Raw genomic sequence first — 21436 nt, 5'->3', positions numbered from 1 at the left:
TAAAGCCCTTGTTTTGTTATCTGATGTGTTAAACTGTTATGTGATTTTTCCTGTATGGTGACTTGGAAAACTGCGAGACAATACTTGGGACGAGTATGAGTAGGTGTGAAAGATAGTAGATGCATATACTACCGGAAGCACATGACTCACGCTTGGATCAGGGAAAGTCACAAGGTTACTAAGAAGCCAATAATTGAGTCTATTTTATTCAAGCATGTAGTTACCATCATTTCGGTAATGACTAAGAAGATTGTTGTTATTCTGACCCTAGTGGTCATATCAAATTGAGTCCGAATACGATGAGTATGTTACGTGGTTCAGAGAACCAAGTTCGATGTAGCATCTAACTTAAACCAAAAGATTGAAATGAAAGCTAACCCAAGGCGATCAGTAGAAGTATCGCGATGATTGTTAAAGAAGTTGGTAGCTAGAAATGATACATATTAAAATGTGATTGTATCACATTAGAACATGAATGAAGATATACTCTATTTTGGAGTTTGACTCTAAGAGACCTAAGTCTAAAGCCTTGCAACATACGATGATAGGTCATTAGAATATGACACATAGATCCAGAGTAGTAATAAAAGAACTTATCTCAAGTTCGTATCCATTAAGGATCGAGATTGTGACTTGAAGGTCATAATTTGGAGTCTAGCCTGAGGAAGAGAGCAGGTGCACGATCGAGTGCCGCTTACAGTCAATGAGTCTAAGAGATAGACTTGAAGGAATATAGAAGTTACAATTATTACCTAGGATGAAGAGATGACATATGGAGTCATTATACAAGCCCTGTTTCGTTGATGATTCCAGGACGTAATCATCGTAAGGGGGAGATAATTGTAACGCCCGTAGATCCGGGCTGGTCAATTTAGAGGTAATAGGGGTCGAAAATGACTTTTCAACAAAAGATTATTTAGAATAAATAATCTTAACTAAGTTGTAGAATATGTCACAAGGTTTCTGTACATATAAAGAGAGTTGAAATCGGAGTTATAACGAAGAAGTTATGACCCGTTGAAGTTTCGCGACGGAACCGGCACGACACCGGGAAGCGTAAATAGTGATTTTACGATGGAGGACTTTTTAGCCTTAGTGATCTAAACGAAAGTCTTATAATATGTTAAACTGAGAAAATCCATAAAAAGAACGCCCAAATCTGATTTCGTATGAAGAAGTTATGATTTTTCTAAGATTCGGCTTAGCAGTGCACGACCCGAAACTCGAATTTTAGTTCGAGCGGTTTTTGGCTTACGTGACTTAAATGAGAGTTGAAGATCTTATTAATAGGAACTTAACAGTAAAAAGACAGACGAAAACAGAGTTCGTATGAAGGAGTTACGAATTCTTCGCGGTCATTTAACAGTCTAAACGCCTCGTACTATTAAATTTAAGATCGGTCGAGAATTAGCCGACGGAGTCAAAATGAAAGTTGTAGATATTATTTTTACTGACGCGTGGATATAAAGAACATCAAAAACGGAGGTCGTATGTGAAAGTTACGGGTTTTAATAGTCGGAAGTGTGTTGTGCGAAAATGGGTGATGTGGCACAATCTTGGCCATTGCTTTCTCCCCAAGTCTTGCCACTAGATGGTGACATGTGGCACCAAGTTCAGACATTTTCATCCTATAAATAGAACTTCTCCCACCCTCATTTTCTTCACACCTTTCTCATTCTTTCTTCTCTTTACTCTCTCTCTCTCTAGAACCTCTCTCTACCCCCGAAACCCCCTGAAAAGCCTAGGGAACCTCCCTAGCACAAGGTGGAAGCCCCTAAGTGCTCGACGGCTCCGAGAAGAAGAGATTTTCCGCATGAGAATGCTACTCCAAGCAAAGACTGGTTTTCTATAAAACCCGCTGTAAGTGAGCTACGCCTACGCTATTTTTAATATAGTTTTTATTTAATTATATTAACGTTATTAAGAACATATAATAAGTAATTGGGCTATTATTATGGGTTATATAAGTATTATTTAATGGTTATATAATAGTAATAATAGCTAGACTATTAATTAGTCTCGGTGAATAATAGACTAAACTCTAGTGGTAATAATACTAGGTTTCGTCGAAGGAATTTTTTTTTTTCAAGAAGTGAAGCGTTGTCTGAGTTCGGAATCACCACATTTTCAAGTGAGTGCATGGTCTCTTTCATCTTACACATAGATATGAAGTATTTATCATATAATTTACGTGTTGTGAGTGCATAGTTACTTTGATCTTACACATTGATATGAAGTATTTTATATAAACTACGTGTTATGTGTGCATATTATCTGTATGCTTGTTGTCTATGTTGGATTAACGTTTTTATACATGTTTTAGATGGTTTAAACTGTATACGTATTTTATATACACGAATATGTTGGGTATGATACGGATAGATGAATGATGAGAGATAAAAGATGATGTGAGTAAACATTGGCATCTATAGACTTAGTGCCTAACTAATAAACATCGGCAGCTATGGACTTAGTGCCTATTGGACAAACACCGATAGCTATGGAATTAGTACCTGTTAAGGAATTGGTAGCTATGGACTTAGTACCTATTAGATAAACACTTGTAGCTATGGATTTAGTACCCGATGAATAAACTATAGCAGCTATGGAATTAGTGTTATATGAACGAACATTGGTAGCTATGGATTTAGTGCCAGTCCGATAACCCTGGAAGTAAGGGACTTCGGAATAAACGAATGCAAAATAGATGTCTCTTAGGATAAATCCTTAAGAGTAAAGAGGATAATGGGGATGGGTAATTGGGTTGATTGTTTGATTGTTTAAACATAATATTTATATTATTGTGGGTTGGAAACCCTATGTACTCACCAGGTTTCCCAACCTAACCCACTCAGTTTATTTATATCACAGGTGTTGATATGAAGTCACATTACACTGAGAGATTAAAGAGATGTAGATCACGAGTGTAAACAAATGTAAGTTCTGTTTATGCTTATGTTCCTGTATTGACGATGACATCCCAAACGTTTTAAAATGAATAAAATACGTTTCTTCGAAAATGTTTTAATAACGTATTTATCGTGTTTTTCTGGGAACGAATTCTGCAACATTTTAATTAAAAGAAGAACTCTGATTTTTATAAAGCATAAACAAAATCAGTATTTTCTGGCCGTGAAAATGGGGATGTCACAGTTAATTATTTGGAAATCTTTAGGTAAGCAATAGTTCTTAAGGAAGATCTAATAAACAAACTCAGATATTACAAAAATCAAACAGGTTAAAGTATGATGCTATTTTTTGGTTTAATCCTTATAAAATAATGAATTGGAGGAGAAAAATACCCATTTCTTTCATACATAATTCCATCGTTGCAACACTTTTTTGCATCTATAGCTCGAACCCTGCATGTTGTCAACCCAATGTAAGCTTGTAATAAGTAAAATTTGTTAGTTAAAATATATAGAGATTCAATGAACATAAGCAGTATCAGAAGACTTCAACACACATATGATCAAAAAGATATGTATCAAATAGCAAGATAACTTGAGGACCAATAATGATATCATATAATATGTTTTAAAACAAAAAATATGAAAAATTTAGAAATTTGATCCTTATAGTATTTTTCTTGTTACAGTTTTAGTCCAAGGACAAAATGGTCATTTTTAAAGTATCAATTATGGGAATGCTAAAATGTGAAAGCAACCCTTGATTGTGAGTTATCATGTTCGTTTATGCATGAAATAGCATCACACTTTCAGTTCTACGTAAAACATGAAAGCATGATGCTATAATAGGAAAAGAGAATCAAAATCTAGTATAAAAATCATTTCCATGACTCATCAATATTGATTTATCGTTGATACTACTTCAAGCCATTATCTTTCTAAATAAGGATCCGCATTCTATAAATTTCGATATACACAAATTATATGATTGAGATTTTAAAATTACATAAAGATTGGTATCCTGACATATCTATTTGATCAAACATCAAAACTAAAATTAAAATTAAAATTAAAATAAAACTCTAGAATGTTGTCCAAACATATCTAACGAAACAAATTTTTTTATTTTTTGTTCTATAAAAAAAATAAATGATAGAGACTAATAACGATTTTGCGTACAAGAAATAATGTCCTCCCAATGTAATTAATAAACACAACCTATATACAATGTCTATGCACACACACAAAAAGGTGAAAAAGAGGGAAAGAACCTTTGGCAATACAAAAAATTAAGATTTCATGCCCACTTTGATCATGATGAAAATTTGGTCCAAATCGCTCCATTAAATAAAGCTCACGACTCATTCTCCATGACATAAAGTAATGGGGTGTAAAAAGTTAATTATTATATTTCATATGTTACCAAAAACAAATAAAACTAATATATCTCAAGGGAGTTTAAAAAATATTGTAAAACTATTACCTGACAACAACCGACTTCAAAGTTGTAAATGAGTATGACCTCAAACTATAACATAGAATATTAATGTTTTCATTGTCATCACCCTCATAAAATGGTAGAATTCCATCAATCCTTACCTTGAAAAAAAATACAATTTAAGTTAAATTAACATTTTTATATAAAAAAAATCCATAAATTTATCAAACAATATGTTGTTATACTTATACTACATCTTTATCAAACAATCCTTACCTGGAATCGGAATAAACACAATGCTCGTGATCAGTCTTAGGAGGCATCACATATTCATAAAAAATTCTTAACAAAAACATGTAAAATAATAGAATTGGTTGTGAGACATTTCATCGAACATTTGTTATGCACAAAAAAATAAACCAAGTTTATCATACAATTAGGAGTCAGAAAGGTTACCACTAAAAAATATATCTTACTTATTTAGCAATTGTTGAAAGAAGCAAAAGTTTACCAGTAACTTCATCTCATTCAACCTCGTCTATCACCTCCATCTCCACGTCAACCTGAGAAACCATCGCTTCCACCACGTCCTGCAATCAAAGATTCCTAAATTTGTTTAATACAAATATCACACCAATAAAAAAATAAAATGATTGTTGACATTACAGGGAGAAACATACCTCCTCAGATTGGAGCTCTTATTTTTGTAATCAAGAAGAGGTTTACAGTTTTTGTTGCTTACTAGAGTTTATTTATGAAGTGGTTAGGACAAAATAGAGTGTTAGTGGCAGGAACACTTACAAAGATGTGAGAACCGGGGGAGTATATTGGGATGAGAGAGACGAAGGTGAAGGAGATGGTTTCGATGGAGATGTATATGAAATACATAGCGAGTACGCATTAGATATATGCAGCTTGAAGCCCTAGCCAATGGATTTCATATTTGGAGAAGATTTACATTCGTTCTGAAATGGAATTTGAAAAGGAAACAAAATCTCTAATTATTTGGGATATCAATTACTTCTAATTTGAAATTGAATCGTAAAAAATCCCAGATTATGTCATTAGAGTGTAGAACACGAGGGAGGGTGAAATCATAATTTCACTTTATAAATTTGGGTTGGAAAAAAACATTAGGAAGGGCTCAGAAAATGCCACGTGGCATAAATGTATTGTTTTATTAGAATAGAGGATCAATTTTCCGGTTAACAACACATATTCCATTGATCTATGACAAACATCGAGCTACCCTTTGCCACCCTTACTAGTCCAAGTTAGTGTGCCGGTTAACCACACACGCTCCACCAATGACTTGGCAAGGTGCAAAGTGCAATTTAATGAGTTAGCATCAAATTCACATTTTTCCTAAAGTAACTAATATTGGGAATTTATAAGGGTTTAGTTACTTTATAATTTATTATACTTTTAATGAGGGTTTAGTGTCATATCCTACCCGTTCGCCTAAGGACCCTCCACCAGTCAAGAAAGCGGTGGGCGAGAGTGGACACACATTAAACCACCATTTTATATGTAGTAACCTTATACTCCCTTATAGACCGGCTTTGTAAATGAGACCTACTAACGGTAAGACTGACCTTTTACTTATACATATATAATATATTAAACTTTTAATTTTATATAGTATAAAGGTGTATTTTAATCTTTTAAAATACTTTGTGTTTAACCTATTAATTAAACTATACTCTTAATTTAATGAAACTTGAACCATGTGACTATGGATATATTAATTCTCTTTTAATTAAATAATTTAATCAATTTAATAAAGTTCATAAGGTGTAATTGAACTGTTCAAAGCATCAATGTTCTAAATATAAAAATTCAAAATTAAAAAACTATTTAATTAATTTTTTTAAGTTATGAACCTAAGAGTTGCATCTTATGAAGTCTTTCAATTACAAGAGTTAATGTTTTCATGAATGTGGCTTCTCATTATCCATAAATTAAGGACAAGTTATGAAACTGTTGAAAACTTTTTGATTCCATAACTTATGGACTTATTTTTGTAACTCCTTAAAAACTTTTGGGTTCCAAAACTTGATGACAAGTTTTGTAACTCTTCAAAACATTTAAATCAAATTTAAAACAAATAAAAGTAATCATATATTCTTTATCTTTTAAAACTTTGACCTAATGCATCTCATATAGCAATATAGTTTCAAACTAACAATTATCTTAAAAATTTGACAACTATCTTTTAATTGGACGAGGATAGCCATTACCATATCATAAACAACAGATTTTATGATACAAAATAGTTTAAGGTAATGATCCAAATCCAATTCTGGCCAAAAACTCCGAAAACTACAATTAGGTTATCCGACTCGTCGAGTCAGATTGTGGACTTGTCGACTTCACTATGAACTCCTCGAGTTCATGAGTGGGCTCGTCGAGTCCCCCTTTGCAGAGTACAGATTTTCGACTTTTCTAGCTTTGAACAATTAAGCATGCATCAATATAACAGAAAACAACCCATGGCTCTGTTACCACTGTTGTGTTTTATGTATTACAACAATCCTATGGTGCACATACAACCTTAATGCTTTGGATCTAAGTTTTCTCTAGTTCTACATGCAGTAAATTTTTCCAAAGCATGAAGCCTACGACTAGCATACAATTTGATATTTGAATCATAAATGAAACTAGTCAGAAAATTACCTCCTTTTGTAGCTTGTTGTATTTTGGCATTTAAGAACTTAGCACCCCAAGTGTGATGCCTCAAACGGTTCACAACACACCATTAACAAATGGAGGACTTGAGAGAGAGGTTACTAGGCACAAAATCGGCTATATGAACTCCAAGAACACTAGATCCGATTTTAGGCTATGCGATAACATATATATATATATATATATATATATATATGTATATATATATATATATATATATATATATATATATATATATATATATATAGTGTAGGATTCCAAGGGTCATGGGTAAACCCTAATCCATACACATAGGCTTATGATCCATAACTCATAACTCTTTATAGATTCTTAAATAAACTTAGTCCTCCATGGATCAAAAGCCCATGCCATATGTATCACTAATCTACATAATTAGTTCCCGTTAATTTAATTAGTCCCTTTTGATCACTAAATTAATTATTGATCAATACTAATTATATATTATGCTTTCTCCATTAATATATTATACTTATAATATATTAGTAAATCATAAATAACCTCTAACTCAAATATCCATCCTATCAAATTGTCTTGGTGATATGCAACCCGAAATGTACCATGCTACTCTCGGGTCAAGTACATACCAATTATAGTTATGGGCTTAGACACTTAATCCAACATATAGTGTGTGATATATGTGGTGTATATGTGGCATGGTGATGCATGAGATATATGTGATAATATGCTATGTGTGTTTTCTTAACATTGTACTTATGGTTCACTTAGCATTTGCTGACACTTGTTTCTTTTCTTGTTATTGCCTTGCACTGGTACATGTAACATAGTTTGACGGCTTGGTGAGGATGGAGATTTTAGTTAGTTACCTTCCAATTTATGTCTTAGTATTGATACCATTTGGACATGTTGAGAAGTTTTCTTAACACTTGTTTTATAGAACTTGTTTTGATTTGGTTTATGAATATTAATATTTTCAAGAATAATGTTTTTGGTAATAAAAGTAACATTGTTGATGTTTTCATAAAATTCAAAATAAGACTTCCGCTAACGTATTTTGTTAAATAAATATTTTTAAAATAAAAAAAAATGGTGAAAAATCATGATGTTACATTACACATACACAAATATATATATATATATATATATATATATATATATATATATATATATATATATATATATATATATATATATATATATATATATATAGGGTTAGGTTATTTTGTTTCTAATAACTATTATGTGTCAGAATGCATAGATTTGGATCATTGGATGTAATATAATCAAAGGTCATGATCTGAGGTTCTATGATAGTAGAATAGGATAACATGTACCACATAATTACAAAAATTTGAACAAAAGGGCATTTTAGTCAATTAACCTATATTAAAAAAGGAAAATTTTGGATTTTTAGGGATAGTTAATTCATTTATTTTTAAAAATCTGAATATTTTAAATTAATTTAAAATTAAAAATCCGATTTTATTCGGTCAGAATGATAGAATTTTAACCATAAAATAGTAAATATATTTTTCGATTTCATTCTGCTAGAATAACAGAATGTCAACCATAAACTATTAAATATATTCTGAAATAATACACAAAATTGAACTTATAATATACCAAATAGTTATATTGTATGATTGTGATTCATCAAATAATAACAATATTCTGAAAGAATAACTAGTGTAATTCTTAAAAAATAACAACATTCTTAAACAGTGAGTGATCATTCTTTGATTCATTCTTCAAGCTTTTCCCATCAGGTTTTCAAGTCATTCTTCAAGCCATTTCTATCACAAATTCATTACCAAATATTTTGTAGTGATACACTTGTAACAACTGCACAATAAACATATAATTAATTAACTATAATTCTATCAGAATACAATAATAATATTCTTATAGAATAATCTATTCTTGCATAATGGTTTTGAATATTCTTAAAACATTTGTATTATCAAGCATATACCTAACGAACAAGACATTTGAAATATAAATGCATGAAAAGATCATGTTAACATATAAGGTGACTAAGAAAAAAAAAAACTAGAATATATAAAGCATCTTCGGCTCACAAGTTTTTTGTTGTGAAAAATGATGATCTATGAAAGAACCAAGCTGATCATGGAATGCTTTCATGGTTCATTTAATTTGTAGCTTATTAAAAGAAAAATCAATTAGGATGAGAATGAATCGCTTTGTCCATTGACCATCTTTTACATTTCTTGCATTAACACCACACCAAATGAATTTATAAAATTCCTGTGATGATGTTTATCCCACTTAGGCACTCACCTCACCCACTTTACACGTATATTATCCCTATGATTGGTATCTGATACTAATAAACCTAGACTTTTTGGTGAAATTAATTACATTAGGTGGTATTAATGCAAGAACATAAATTAGAATTTTGGGAAAAAAAAAAGGTGAACAAAAATTATTTAAAATGAATTGCCCGATGCTTGGAGAAAAAGAGGAGGGTGGCGCCACTGAGATCCTCCGACAACAATCACAGCACCGGTCTCCATATCGTAGGTTGCAGGTTCTCCATGACCTACTGATCACCGAAAACCAATAAATTATACAGAGCTTTGAGCGGTTTCCGTTGGTTTTATTATAGTTATGAGCAAGAAGATGGTAGCATATGTATCCACAAGGAAGAAGTAAAGTGACGCCGGTGGTGGAGGAGTACGATGGTGCAAGAGATTAGTGGGTAGAAGAAATAAAGAAGAATCATGAAATCAAGTTTTCTAAGGAATAAGAATTGGGCGACGACCTGTAACGATGGTGATGACGAAAAAGAGGGTGATATCTAGGGTTTTAAACTGATTTCCATTATTTAAAGGAGGCATTAAATGATTTATTATTTTTACCATAATTAGATATACTAAGTTTACCATTATACCATTTTTAAATTTATTTAATGATTTATTATTTCCTGAATTCTCATTGGTGTACACATGCACACAATAGTTGTTTGAAACATTTGAACCTAGCGCTCTCTCTCTCTCTCTCACTATATATATATATATATATATATATATATATATATATATATATATATACCCTTAAGGTTATATAAACTTAGGTACTGAAACTCACCATAATACGTCGTTTTGTTTGATATATTCATTATTATGTTCTTTAAATTCGACCCTTAACTTGATTTACTTTCAAAATTTTTGAAATTTCACTATTATCTTCCTCTTATATCACATCTTTTTGCCAAACACCTACTTTGGTATATAGATTGTTGTTAAAAATAAAAATTATGTTAGAGGAAGATAAATGTGAAATTTATAAAAAATTTGGAAGTAAATTAAGGTAGAAGTTGAATTATAAGAACATTGGACGATTACAATGTATATATGATATATAACGACATAATATAGTGAGTTTGGGTACCTAAGCTTATATACCATTAATGGTATATTCACTTTTCCATATATATATATATATATATATATATATATATATATATATATATATATATATATATAGTTATCCTTACATACACACCCACACTTGCATACGTACACATACATATACATGCACTTAACCCTAAACTGTATACTCACATAGTTATACTTAACCCTAAACCAATAGATACGTTAAACCTCAAACCCTAAACTATATACTTGCGTACTTACACCTACATATACATTCAATACATATACATATACACACACACACCCATATATATATATATATATATATATATATATATATATATATATATATATACCCATGTAAATACACATGCATACACATACACCTAAATTTTTAACCATAAACGATGAACCATGAACCCATATATACAGTAAACCCTATACTCACATGCTTACACATACATATACATAAGATATACATACATATACACGTACCCTTACATACACACATACTTATCTATACATATACATGCAATTTACTCAAAACTATATACTTGCATACTTAAACATACAAATATATGCACTTAACACTGAACCATATACTCATACACTTAACTCTAAACCCATATATATTCAACGCTAAACCCTAAATACCAAACTCTTAACCATACACTGGCATACTTACACATACATTTACATACAATACGCATATACATACATACACATACACATACATAGATACCCATATAAATACATACATGTATATTACAATAACATAAAGTATTGGTAGCCTTTTAGAAGCATGGAGAACATAAGAAGAAAGTTGAGAAGCAACCTATCTTCTTTTATATATATATATATATATATATATATATATATATATATATATATATATATATATATATATTAAAATGAGAAAAAGAAAAATTAATTAACTAAATAAAAACATTAAAAAATATTAACTGTTAGTGAAAGTAGGAACACAAAGCTTTTGCAAGCCTTTCAATAAAAGTGGCCTTGCAAATGGTTTGCAATGTTAATGAAAGTAGCAACACAAAGCTTTTGCAAGTCTTTCGATAGAAGTGGCCTTGCAAATGGTTTGCAAAGCTACTGATGTTTTTATATAAATTCTTTTTAAGAAATGCAAAGACACAACAACATGGTGACCACATCGGCTGCCACGTCAATAGTAATTTCCCCGGTCAACGTATGTTACACTAGGGTATGTTACACTAGGGTTTGTGGGTGTATAAGGTAAAAACGTAAGTGAACAAATTTTTCTGAATATGAGGTATTAACGTACCCAAAAACAAAAATCAAGGATAACCAAACATTTTGTGTAAGTTGGGATGATTTTGTGCCAATAACCTTTAAAAAAGTAACATAACCATAAGTTTTATATCAACTCACATAAATTAAAAAACAAAATAAAGTATAAGTACGAAATAAAATATAGTTTTATATGAATAAACACATCAAATAGTTTAATAAGAATTTCGACTCGTTTTAATTAAACTTAAGAGAAATCCAAATATATGTGAAAATACCACCAAATTTTGTTATCCAAAATGCGTCATTTCATCTGTTTTTGTTCATTTTAACCTAGTGAAATTTTTTTTTATAAAACCTGGTCGATTCGTAATCTGTTCGATCTGTTTTTTATAAAAGTCGGCCAATTCACTTCGGTTCATAAATAGAAATAAAATCGGTACTAGTTGAGTTGCTTCTTTCATTGATTTCCGGTCAAACGATTATGAACGTGTTTTTAAAACATTAAATATTACATTATGGATGCCCTAAACAAAGAAAACAGTCACATCAATGTTAATGTTTAGTCTGAAACCCATATCAACTTGATTTTTTCAAGAGCTTTAAAGTTAAGATGTTGTTTTAAATTTATTTTTATTGGAGTTTTGGAGTTTTTACCGATGCATTTGCTGCCGGCTTCCAAGAAATTCACTGATAGTTTCTTCCCTCTTTATTAAGTATTTTATTTATGTCTTTTTGTTTTTATTTTTTTAATATGACAAGGACCTTTTTTATTTTTTTTAGATACCACAAGGACCTCATCCAGAAACAAACAAAAGTCATCCTTGTCATTGACTAAGCGGATGCTTAAGAACTACACAACATTAACATGAATCCGCTTGTTCATAACCTGTCTATATGAAGTTCTTCCTCTTTGACTTCCTTACCTTAAATTGTTCCATATTTCTGGCCACTCCTTCGGTTGAACTACAACTAAACCTTTTTACGTCATTCTGAACACATCTTGCATGCATATTTAAACCATCTTCCTACACCCATCTTAATTTGTTTATCTAAGATCATCAGTTTCTATCCGCGAGAGGAACATAAGTATGGGTTCCGGCCTATTTGAATATCTTCATATTTTGGAACAGCTAAAATCATACAGTAATGTTCCAAAAACGTTGATATATTCCTTGCAGTCATACGCCGTGTTCATATATCGGTCAGAACAGCAAAACAAGTTCAGCGAACCTATGCCATGGATTGGGATCTATATCACCTTCGCCTCTCTGTTTTGCATCCTTTCAATGGTGGCTGATTTATTACATGGTTTTAGGAACAGAAAATTCTGGTTTCCATGTAAATATTTCACTTTGAATGCTGCTTCTCTCACTGTGATAGCTGTTGCAATAAAGCTACCCATGGATCTAACTAATCTGATGCCAGACCGGGCTTCAAAGCTTGGAAGCCTCTCCTTTATGTGCACTATGATGGCTAATTTATTGCCTTCTTTAGCCACCATGAGCAGCAAGGAACTTGTATCAAACACCATCGCTTTAGCTGTCCTCGTAATTACCTTGGTTGTGAACGTCTGCATTCAAATTAACACCGGAGTTATCTCCTATTATGAAGACGATGATCTATTCTTTTATAACACCGATCACGCAGGAATTTCACATTATTCCATGTACACAGCGGGTAATGGATTCATAGCAACACTTTATGTGGGTATGTTACTCGTGTTGCTTATAATATATGCATGTTCATCTTTAGCAATTCTAAAATCCAAACAGATTCTAGAATCGAAATACCAAGTGGCTCATCAGAAAGCTTTAAAGATCAATGACGACTTCCAACACCCAGGAAGATTAACTATTGAGAAGCTAAAGCAGCATGTGAGCAACTACTGGATCATGGCAGGAACCGGAAACCCCCAGTTCATGATAGTTTCCTCAGCAACAACCTCTGCTTCTGGGGCAATATGCGCCTTAAGCGCTGCCTTCCACACTGTTATTATGTTTTTCAGTATTCCAGCTCCAAGGACCTCTAAGTCGGATTATAAGTGGTCATTGTCAGTGATTCTCATTACTCAATTCATCGGAATCATATTGGGTACAATTGCCCCACTTTCTAGATGTTTTGCAGCCTTAAGCTTTAAGGTGTCTCTAAAATGGATTGTGAACCATATCAAGGTGTCTAACGTGGAGAGCTACTGGACTCAGAAGTTATATGATTGGAAAGAGAGTAGCATACCATTCCCATACAGTAGCCGCAAATGCAAGTTCGTCATCCAAAGTTTGAAAAATCTATTTCTCAGCATTTGTATTGGATTCCAGAAAACAGTCGTGGTGGCATGCAAGATGATAAGAGTAATTCTAATTTTCTTTGTCATATGTGTGGTGTACTGTCTACGTTGTTGGAAGTTGTTAAAGGACATGTTCAGTGCCTCGAGTATTAACTTGGTACAAAATACTGAGCAACTAGAAGAAGATAATGATCTTAGCGGATATGTTTTGCAACTTCAAGATGATATGGAGTTTGCTGAGAGAACACTAAAACAAATTTCAAAATCTGTGAACCGCTTAATCCAAAAGGCTGAAAAACAACAGCCCAAGAATCTTATGAAGCTTCTAACAGAATCCAGAGGTTTTGAAGGAGTTGAAAAGTTCGACAGCCATCATGTTCCGTCTTTACTTTCAGAAGAATATCTCCGTTGTTGGAGCTTGCCCCTGGTAACTCTGACAACCATTGCCATGTCTCTTCCTAACATCCAAAAGAACATTGTCGATTGCTTGTTGAGTGGTGTGAGTGAAGGTCTTGTATATGTTACACTTGTGGAAGAAAGCCTTAATATTACCGATGATCATGCAAGCATTCAAAAGGCGGCTAGAACTTTGTGGGTAGAAGTTGAAGTATACCACAAATGGTTAGGAAACAAGCTACTAAAACCTACTCCAAAAGCAAATACAGCTGAACAGATTCTTCAATGGTTGAGGGATACAGGTAAAAACATTGTTAGTGACATGGAAAGGACGGATCATACTGGAGTCCCAAATGGTAATTCCAAATGCAAGTCTATTTCTGCTAATTCAATGTATCGAATCAGTGAAACAATTTTGTGCTCCTATCATGAGAACATAAGTCAGGTTAGCCAGGAAGAACTATTTGCAGAATTATTATCAATGATTTCTGACATTTTGGCAGCTTGTCTCACAAACTTACCCCAAGTCATAGCAATGAAATGTCACACAAGTGCCATAGAGAAAAGGGAGGCAAGTGTGCGTGCTGCAGCCCAACTTCTTGGTGAGACTATGCAGATAATTTACACCCTTCAAGATCGAGAACTTCCAAGCTTGAATCCAAACGACATGGCGTTTATTGACAAGTGGCGTTCTTACTTAATGGATCCTTGTCCTTAATAAATCATTTGTGTTTTTCATGTAACTAGGTACTTTTATAAATATTTATATGTAATTTGTATATTTGTGTTCCTAAAGAGTGAATTATGTCATATTTATTTGCTTTCTACTGTTTAATTACGAGGCATGTGATTTCCTTGGATACTTGTTTTTAAGACACATTTATTTGCTTTCCAACTGATTAATTATGAGGCATGTGATTTCCTTGGATACTTGTTATTAAGACGTTCGCTGGAACCCTTTTGTGACATTATCATGTTGTTTGAAGTGTTTGCGAAGAAGTTATAATTTTTCTACCTATGATAGGTTGGTTCAACTTAGAACATCCACAATGAATAGTTTAATGGGAAAGTTGAATGAGATTCTACTATTGTGGGATGTCATGTTGGTATTCAATGGATATGAAGTTCAATGACCATTAAATTTTTCAATGGAAAAAAAAACATTTTAACTATTAAATATATATTCTATTGAACTCTATTGAGCTCAATGCATTGTAGGAAAATTAATATAACGTTACATAGCAATTAAAATGATAATATGTCAATCTATTAAACTATAACAAGTTTAATACATTGTAGATGCTCTTACAAGAATACATTGTAGATGCCCTTATAAGAACTTCAACAATTATATGACTCGCCGGTTGTTTTAAATTCATTTTTCTTTGTATTTAACGGATATATGTACAACTAGATTCTAAGAAACTCATTGGTAACTTCCCTTTTATCAACTATTGTATGTAAAAAGTCATTGTAACTCCCCTTTTAAGTATTGTATGTTGTTTGTTTTTATTAACATTCACTACTAGGAAACTAGGGTTTAACTACAAAAGGTTACCTACAAGTATATTTTGTAGGTAATTTCCATCAAATTTCCAACAAAATTCTGATAAAATACGAACGTAATTAGAAACCAAGAAAAGTCTGTTGGAAAACTAATTTCCAATACAATTCCTACTAAATATTAAATAATATTTAAAAATACAATTTTATTGGAATTCATAGAAAATGACAAAAAGTGCATCATTTTCTTTTTAGCTCCCCCCCCCCCCCCCCCCCTTTTATTCTTATTTATTTATTAATTTACTTTTCCTTTCCTCGCCTTTTCTTTTATATTAGAGTAAATTACACGAATGGTTCCTATGGTTTGAGGTAATTTGTGCGTTTGGTCCCTAACTTATTTTTTTAACTTGGAATGTCCCTAATGTATGTGTTTGTTACGCGCTTGGTCCTTACTGTTTGTTTTTGTTACGCGTTTGTTCCCTGTCTTACATAAAAAAAAACTATTATTTAAATAAAGAAAAATGACAGAGTAGGTAAGGTAGGGTGAGGGGAGTGGGGTTGATGGTGTGTTTATTTAAATAAATTAAAAAAACCAAGGGAAAATAGTCTTTTTAGGAAATATAGGGACCAAACGCGCAACAGAAACAAACTATAGGGACCTTCCGAGTTAAAAAAATAAGTTAGGGATCAAACACGCAAATTACCCCAAACCATAAGGACCATTCGTGTAATTTACTCTTTATATTATTATTACTACTATTATTTTATATTATTATTATTACAAAAACTATTATTTCATATCATTTTAAAAAAAAATATAATAATTATTATTCATATAAATATAATTATTATTACTATTATTTGGTTATTTTTGTTATAATTTTCTTATTAAATTTATTATAATTAAATATATTTATTACACTATAATTATACGTTTTGTTATTAATATTAGGTTTATTATAATTATTTATTATTATAATGATTGTATACCTAAAGTGTACGTGTATTTGTGTGTGTGTGTATATATATATATATATATATATATATATATATATATATATATATATATATATATATATATATATATATATATATATATATAGTTAAGATTAAATGTGAATGAAAAATATAGTGTGAATCTAAGATTAAATTTGGTCCATCGGATGAAAAGCATCGTGTGATTAAGAATTAATGTTGATTTTCTTACTTTTTTGATTTAATTTTTAAATTAAATCGATAATAATATTGTTATAAGGGTAATTCAGTATTTTTGTAGGATTTTAAATTAGGAAGTCGAAATATTACGTTCGTATAACCCGATTGTTTCGTTCCACAGATTAATATTATCCAATATTATTAGGCAAGAATGTGTATGATATTAAGAAATGAATATACGATTTCCTTCAAAACAAATCAATCATCCACTTTGTAAAAGTTATCGTATCACCAATTCCAAAAATACAGTAGACGACTTAACGTATAAGAGGAGTAATACAGGGTTTACATTCAAATCAAAGAATCGACCACTAGCTGAAGAATCGAACAATGAGAAGCCCATCATGCTCAAGATTAAGAGAGAACTTCAAAACGAAGTTCACAAACACAACATCAGCGCTACTTCAGATTCACAACGATGATGATTTTGTCGATCCAACGTTGCCAGTAATTTCGATGAAGGAGAAAGCCTTCTTCAAGGTGATGTATATTTCTTTGAAGACAAAATGTTCATTCAAAGATCGATAATTAATTGTTGGGCAACATTGTTAAACACTATGGAATGATACAGAGAACTAGGAACAACAACAAGAGTATACTTTACTACCTATTTTATGGTATGCAGAAAATTTTTAATATTTGAAGTTCATTATAAATGAAATTTATTATTATGTTAACTGTTGGTTAACTGATTCTTGCAGAACGAATTAGTGGTGGACAAAATAGAACTTGAGTTTTCTAGACTTAAGGAGTTCACTTTAATGCTTGAAATATTCATTGGAAATTTGGATATCAAAACAAACTTAAGTGATGTAGGACTTGTATTTTTTTTATAATGAAACATACAAATTTCAAAAACATTGATATAAATAGCATGCTAATAAATTTAGTCAATTGTGCAAGTTTTCTTCCTGATAGTTGATGTTGACAAGTATTATCTGTTGTGTTTCGACTTAAATAGGGGAAGATATTTGATTATTGATCATGTGAAACATATCGGTACAGTTGAAAGTAGATATGGAAAAATACGAAGAGCACTTGTAAGAAATAATAGTATATTATATTTTAACAAATATGGAAATTATATATAAATAACCTATGGTTAACATTATGTATTTGATTTTGGCTGCAACAACGGTTCTTTTGCAACTACTTGATCACACAAAACCATCCAATGCATGCTGAATTATACTCAAAGGAAGCCAAACTCATGAGAGTAGTTTGGGAATGTGACATCCCCAATTTCACGGCCAGAAAAGACCGATTTGTTTATGCTTTGTTTTATAAAATCAGAGTAATCTTTTGATTAAAAGAGTTGCGGAATTTGTTCCCAATATAAAATATGATAACCATTTGTCAAAACATTTCTCGAAAAGAATGTATTTCATTAAATAATAAAACCTTGGGATGTCATGTTCAATACAGACCAAAAGCATAAACAATATAAAATAGACCTTACAATAGTTATTCAACTACTGATCTATAATCCAAAATCTCTCGTCAAGTCCCCCAACTTATACCCTTGTGCCATTACTGTAATGAAAAGAAAACTGAGTGGATCAAGCTTGGGAGCCTGGTGAGTATATAGGGTTTTCAACCCACAATAATATAATTATTATATGTAATCAGCAAACAATCAACCCAATTACCCATCCCCATTATCTTCTTAAGGTTTTACCCTAAGAACCAACTATCCTTCATTCATTTATTCGTAAGGAATTTGGCACGAATTCCATTGCTGCCAAAGCTTATTTATCAAGTACTAAATCCATAGTTATCTGGCGCTAACTCCATATTCACCAAGGTTCACTTAACAAGCGCTAACTCCATAGTCGCCAAGGTTTACTCAACAAGCGCTAACTCCATAGTCGCCAAGGTTTACTCAACGTGCGCTAACTCCATAGTCGCCAAGGGTTACTCAAATAGGCACGAAGTCACATCGTCGCCAAGGTTTATACAATATGCGCTAACTCCATAGTCACCAACTATTCCATCTACCTATGTTCTACCCAACAATTTTGTAGATATAAATACTTACACAGTTTAAATCATCTAACACCTGTATAAAACTCCAAATTTCCATGTCCATCTCAAATAGACAAATAACATATAAACACATAGCACGTATTCCATAGCAAATATGTCATATTTGTGTGTTAGAAGAAAGTAACTACACACTCACACATATAAACAACAATAAACTTAATACACTCAAACCATAATTGTATTATTATCGTGTTTATGAAAGGTAGTATACACTCACTTGATCAGAAGATGATCGTACAGCACTACAATTTGCAGAAGTAGTGTTCTTCGGTAGATCTGGAAGATCTCCACAAAAATCGAGCTTCTCGTGGGTAGAGCTTCGGCTCGGGAACCGCACTTCTCGGGATCTTCGGGATCTCGGGACTTGCTTCGGGGCTCGAGAATAATACCGGGGCTTCGGGGTATTTTTTGCACGCAAATCGAGGCAAAATGGAAGAGAGAATGGAGAAAAATAGCAAAGAAGCCGGCTGCCCTCGCATCCTATTTATAGGAGGCTAGAGCCTCGGAGTACGAGGGGCGTACAGGCGTACGTGGGGCGTACGCGTCCGAATTCGTCACTGCATGCGTCATCCGAAGAACTCGAGTGCGAAGTTCGTCATGCTTCGCTGTACGCGGGGCGTCTTGAGTACGCGGGGCGTACTTCGGATCGGACCGCTGACTCCTCTTCGGATAATGTCGGGGTTTAATAATTAATTTTAATTATTAATTATTTAATAAACTTCGGAAATTCATATCTCTTTCATACGAACTCCGTTTTCGACGTTCTTTATATCCACGCAAAGGTGAGACTACGCTCTACAACTTTTGTTTAGATTCCGTCGGCTAACTTTTTACTTTATTTTTATTATTTATTTTTAATAGGCCGAGACAGAAAATTTCGTTATAAATTCATAACTTCTTCGTCCGACGTCCGTTCTTGCCTAACTTTTCGTTGTTTCGCTACTAACAACGAGATCTTCGATTCTCGTTTAGATCGCTAAGGCTAAATATCACTCTAACGTAAATTCACTTTTTACGTCATTCAGCGTTGTACCGGTTCTATCGCGAAACTTTAACAAATCATAACTTCTTCGTTATAACTCGGATTTTGGCGTTCTTTATATGCATGGAAACCTTGTAACATATACTACAACTTAGTTAGGATTATTCATCCTAAATAATATTCTATCAAAAAGTCATTTTTGATGCTTATTGTTTCTAAATTGACTAGCCCTGATCTACGGGCGTTACAATTATCTCCCCCTTAGGATGATTACGTCCCGGAATCATCAACGAAATTAGGATTTGTATACTGAATCCATAAGTTATCTCTCCATTCTAAGTAATAACCTTGATGCTCAACCCTGCATCTGCTCTTCGTACTACGTTGGACTTTAGATCGACATCTTTAAGTTACAAAATAAATCCTTATTGTGGACTCCTTCTTCTTCTAAGGATAAATACGTTTATTTATCTATTGTAACTAACCGATGGGTCGTGCCCCGATGACCTCTCATCGCGGTCGGACTCAATTAATATGACCACTAGGGTCGGAATAACCATCATCCTATTAGTCATTTCCGAAACAAGGGAAATGACAAACTTGAATAAAACGAAATCAATTACTAGCTTCTTGATAATCTTGTGACTTCCCCTGATCCAAGCGTGAGTCCTGTGCTTCCGGTAGTATAGATCTCTACTACCATTCACACCTACTCATACTCGTCCTAAGTATTGTCTCGCAGTTAACCAAGTCACCATACATAAATCATATAATCATTCAACACATCAGATAACAAAACCAGGGTTTATATTAAATCTTGAAACTATTACACAAAAGTTCAAGTTCACCATATACTATGCCTCTAACAGGCTATGCTTCCTGATACAGACTTTATATATTAATATGAAGTCTTCATCTTTTAAACCTCCCATCCTTTTCTGCTTCGTTGAGGAACATGTTGAATGCCCTTGGCTGTGGAGGCGTGTTTTTCTGTGGGCAGTCTTTAGAAATATGACCTTCTTCGTTACACCTATAGCACACCTTCTTGATAGGTGCGAACTTGTAGGCGTAGTGCCCTGTCTTCCCACATTTGTAGCAAGTCATCTCCTCGCTACATTTCCCGAAGTGTTTCTTCATACATTTCTCACACCACTTAGCTTCATCTCTTCCCCCAGATTTCGAGAATTTACTTTCTTTGTCGATTATTGAAGATCCTTCATGCTTCCTTTTCTCTCCAACTTCAACCCTTTCCAGACCCTTTTCTTTTATTTGGGTCTCAACATTCTTGGCTGCCCAGATGGCAGCCTTCAGAGTGGTTGCTTGTTTGAC

At 32.6% G+C, this 21436-nt stretch overlaps 1 protein-coding gene across 1 annotated transcript; it reads left to right on the top strand.

Moving 5' to 3' along the window:
- Positions 1-12769: 12769 nt before the first annotated feature.
- Positions 12770-15079, top strand: LOC145040388 (uncharacterized). The gene has a single exon (XM_078988326.1). The coding sequence runs from the start codon at positions 12770-12772 to the stop codon at positions 15077-15079; it is 2310 nt and encodes a 769-aa protein (XP_078844452.1).
- The last annotated feature ends 6357 nt before the right edge of the window (positions 15080-21436 follow it).

The sequence above is a fragment of the Lactuca saligna genome, chromosome 4 (genome assembly GCF_052625555.1).
Source record: "Lactuca saligna cultivar CGN05327 chromosome 4, ASM5262555v1, whole genome shotgun sequence".
Lineage (NCBI taxonomy): Eukaryota > Viridiplantae > Streptophyta > Magnoliopsida > Asterales > Asteraceae > Lactuca > Lactuca saligna.
The sequence above is the reverse complement of the archived record's forward strand: the minus strand, read 5'-3'. Positions and strand labels throughout refer to the sequence as shown.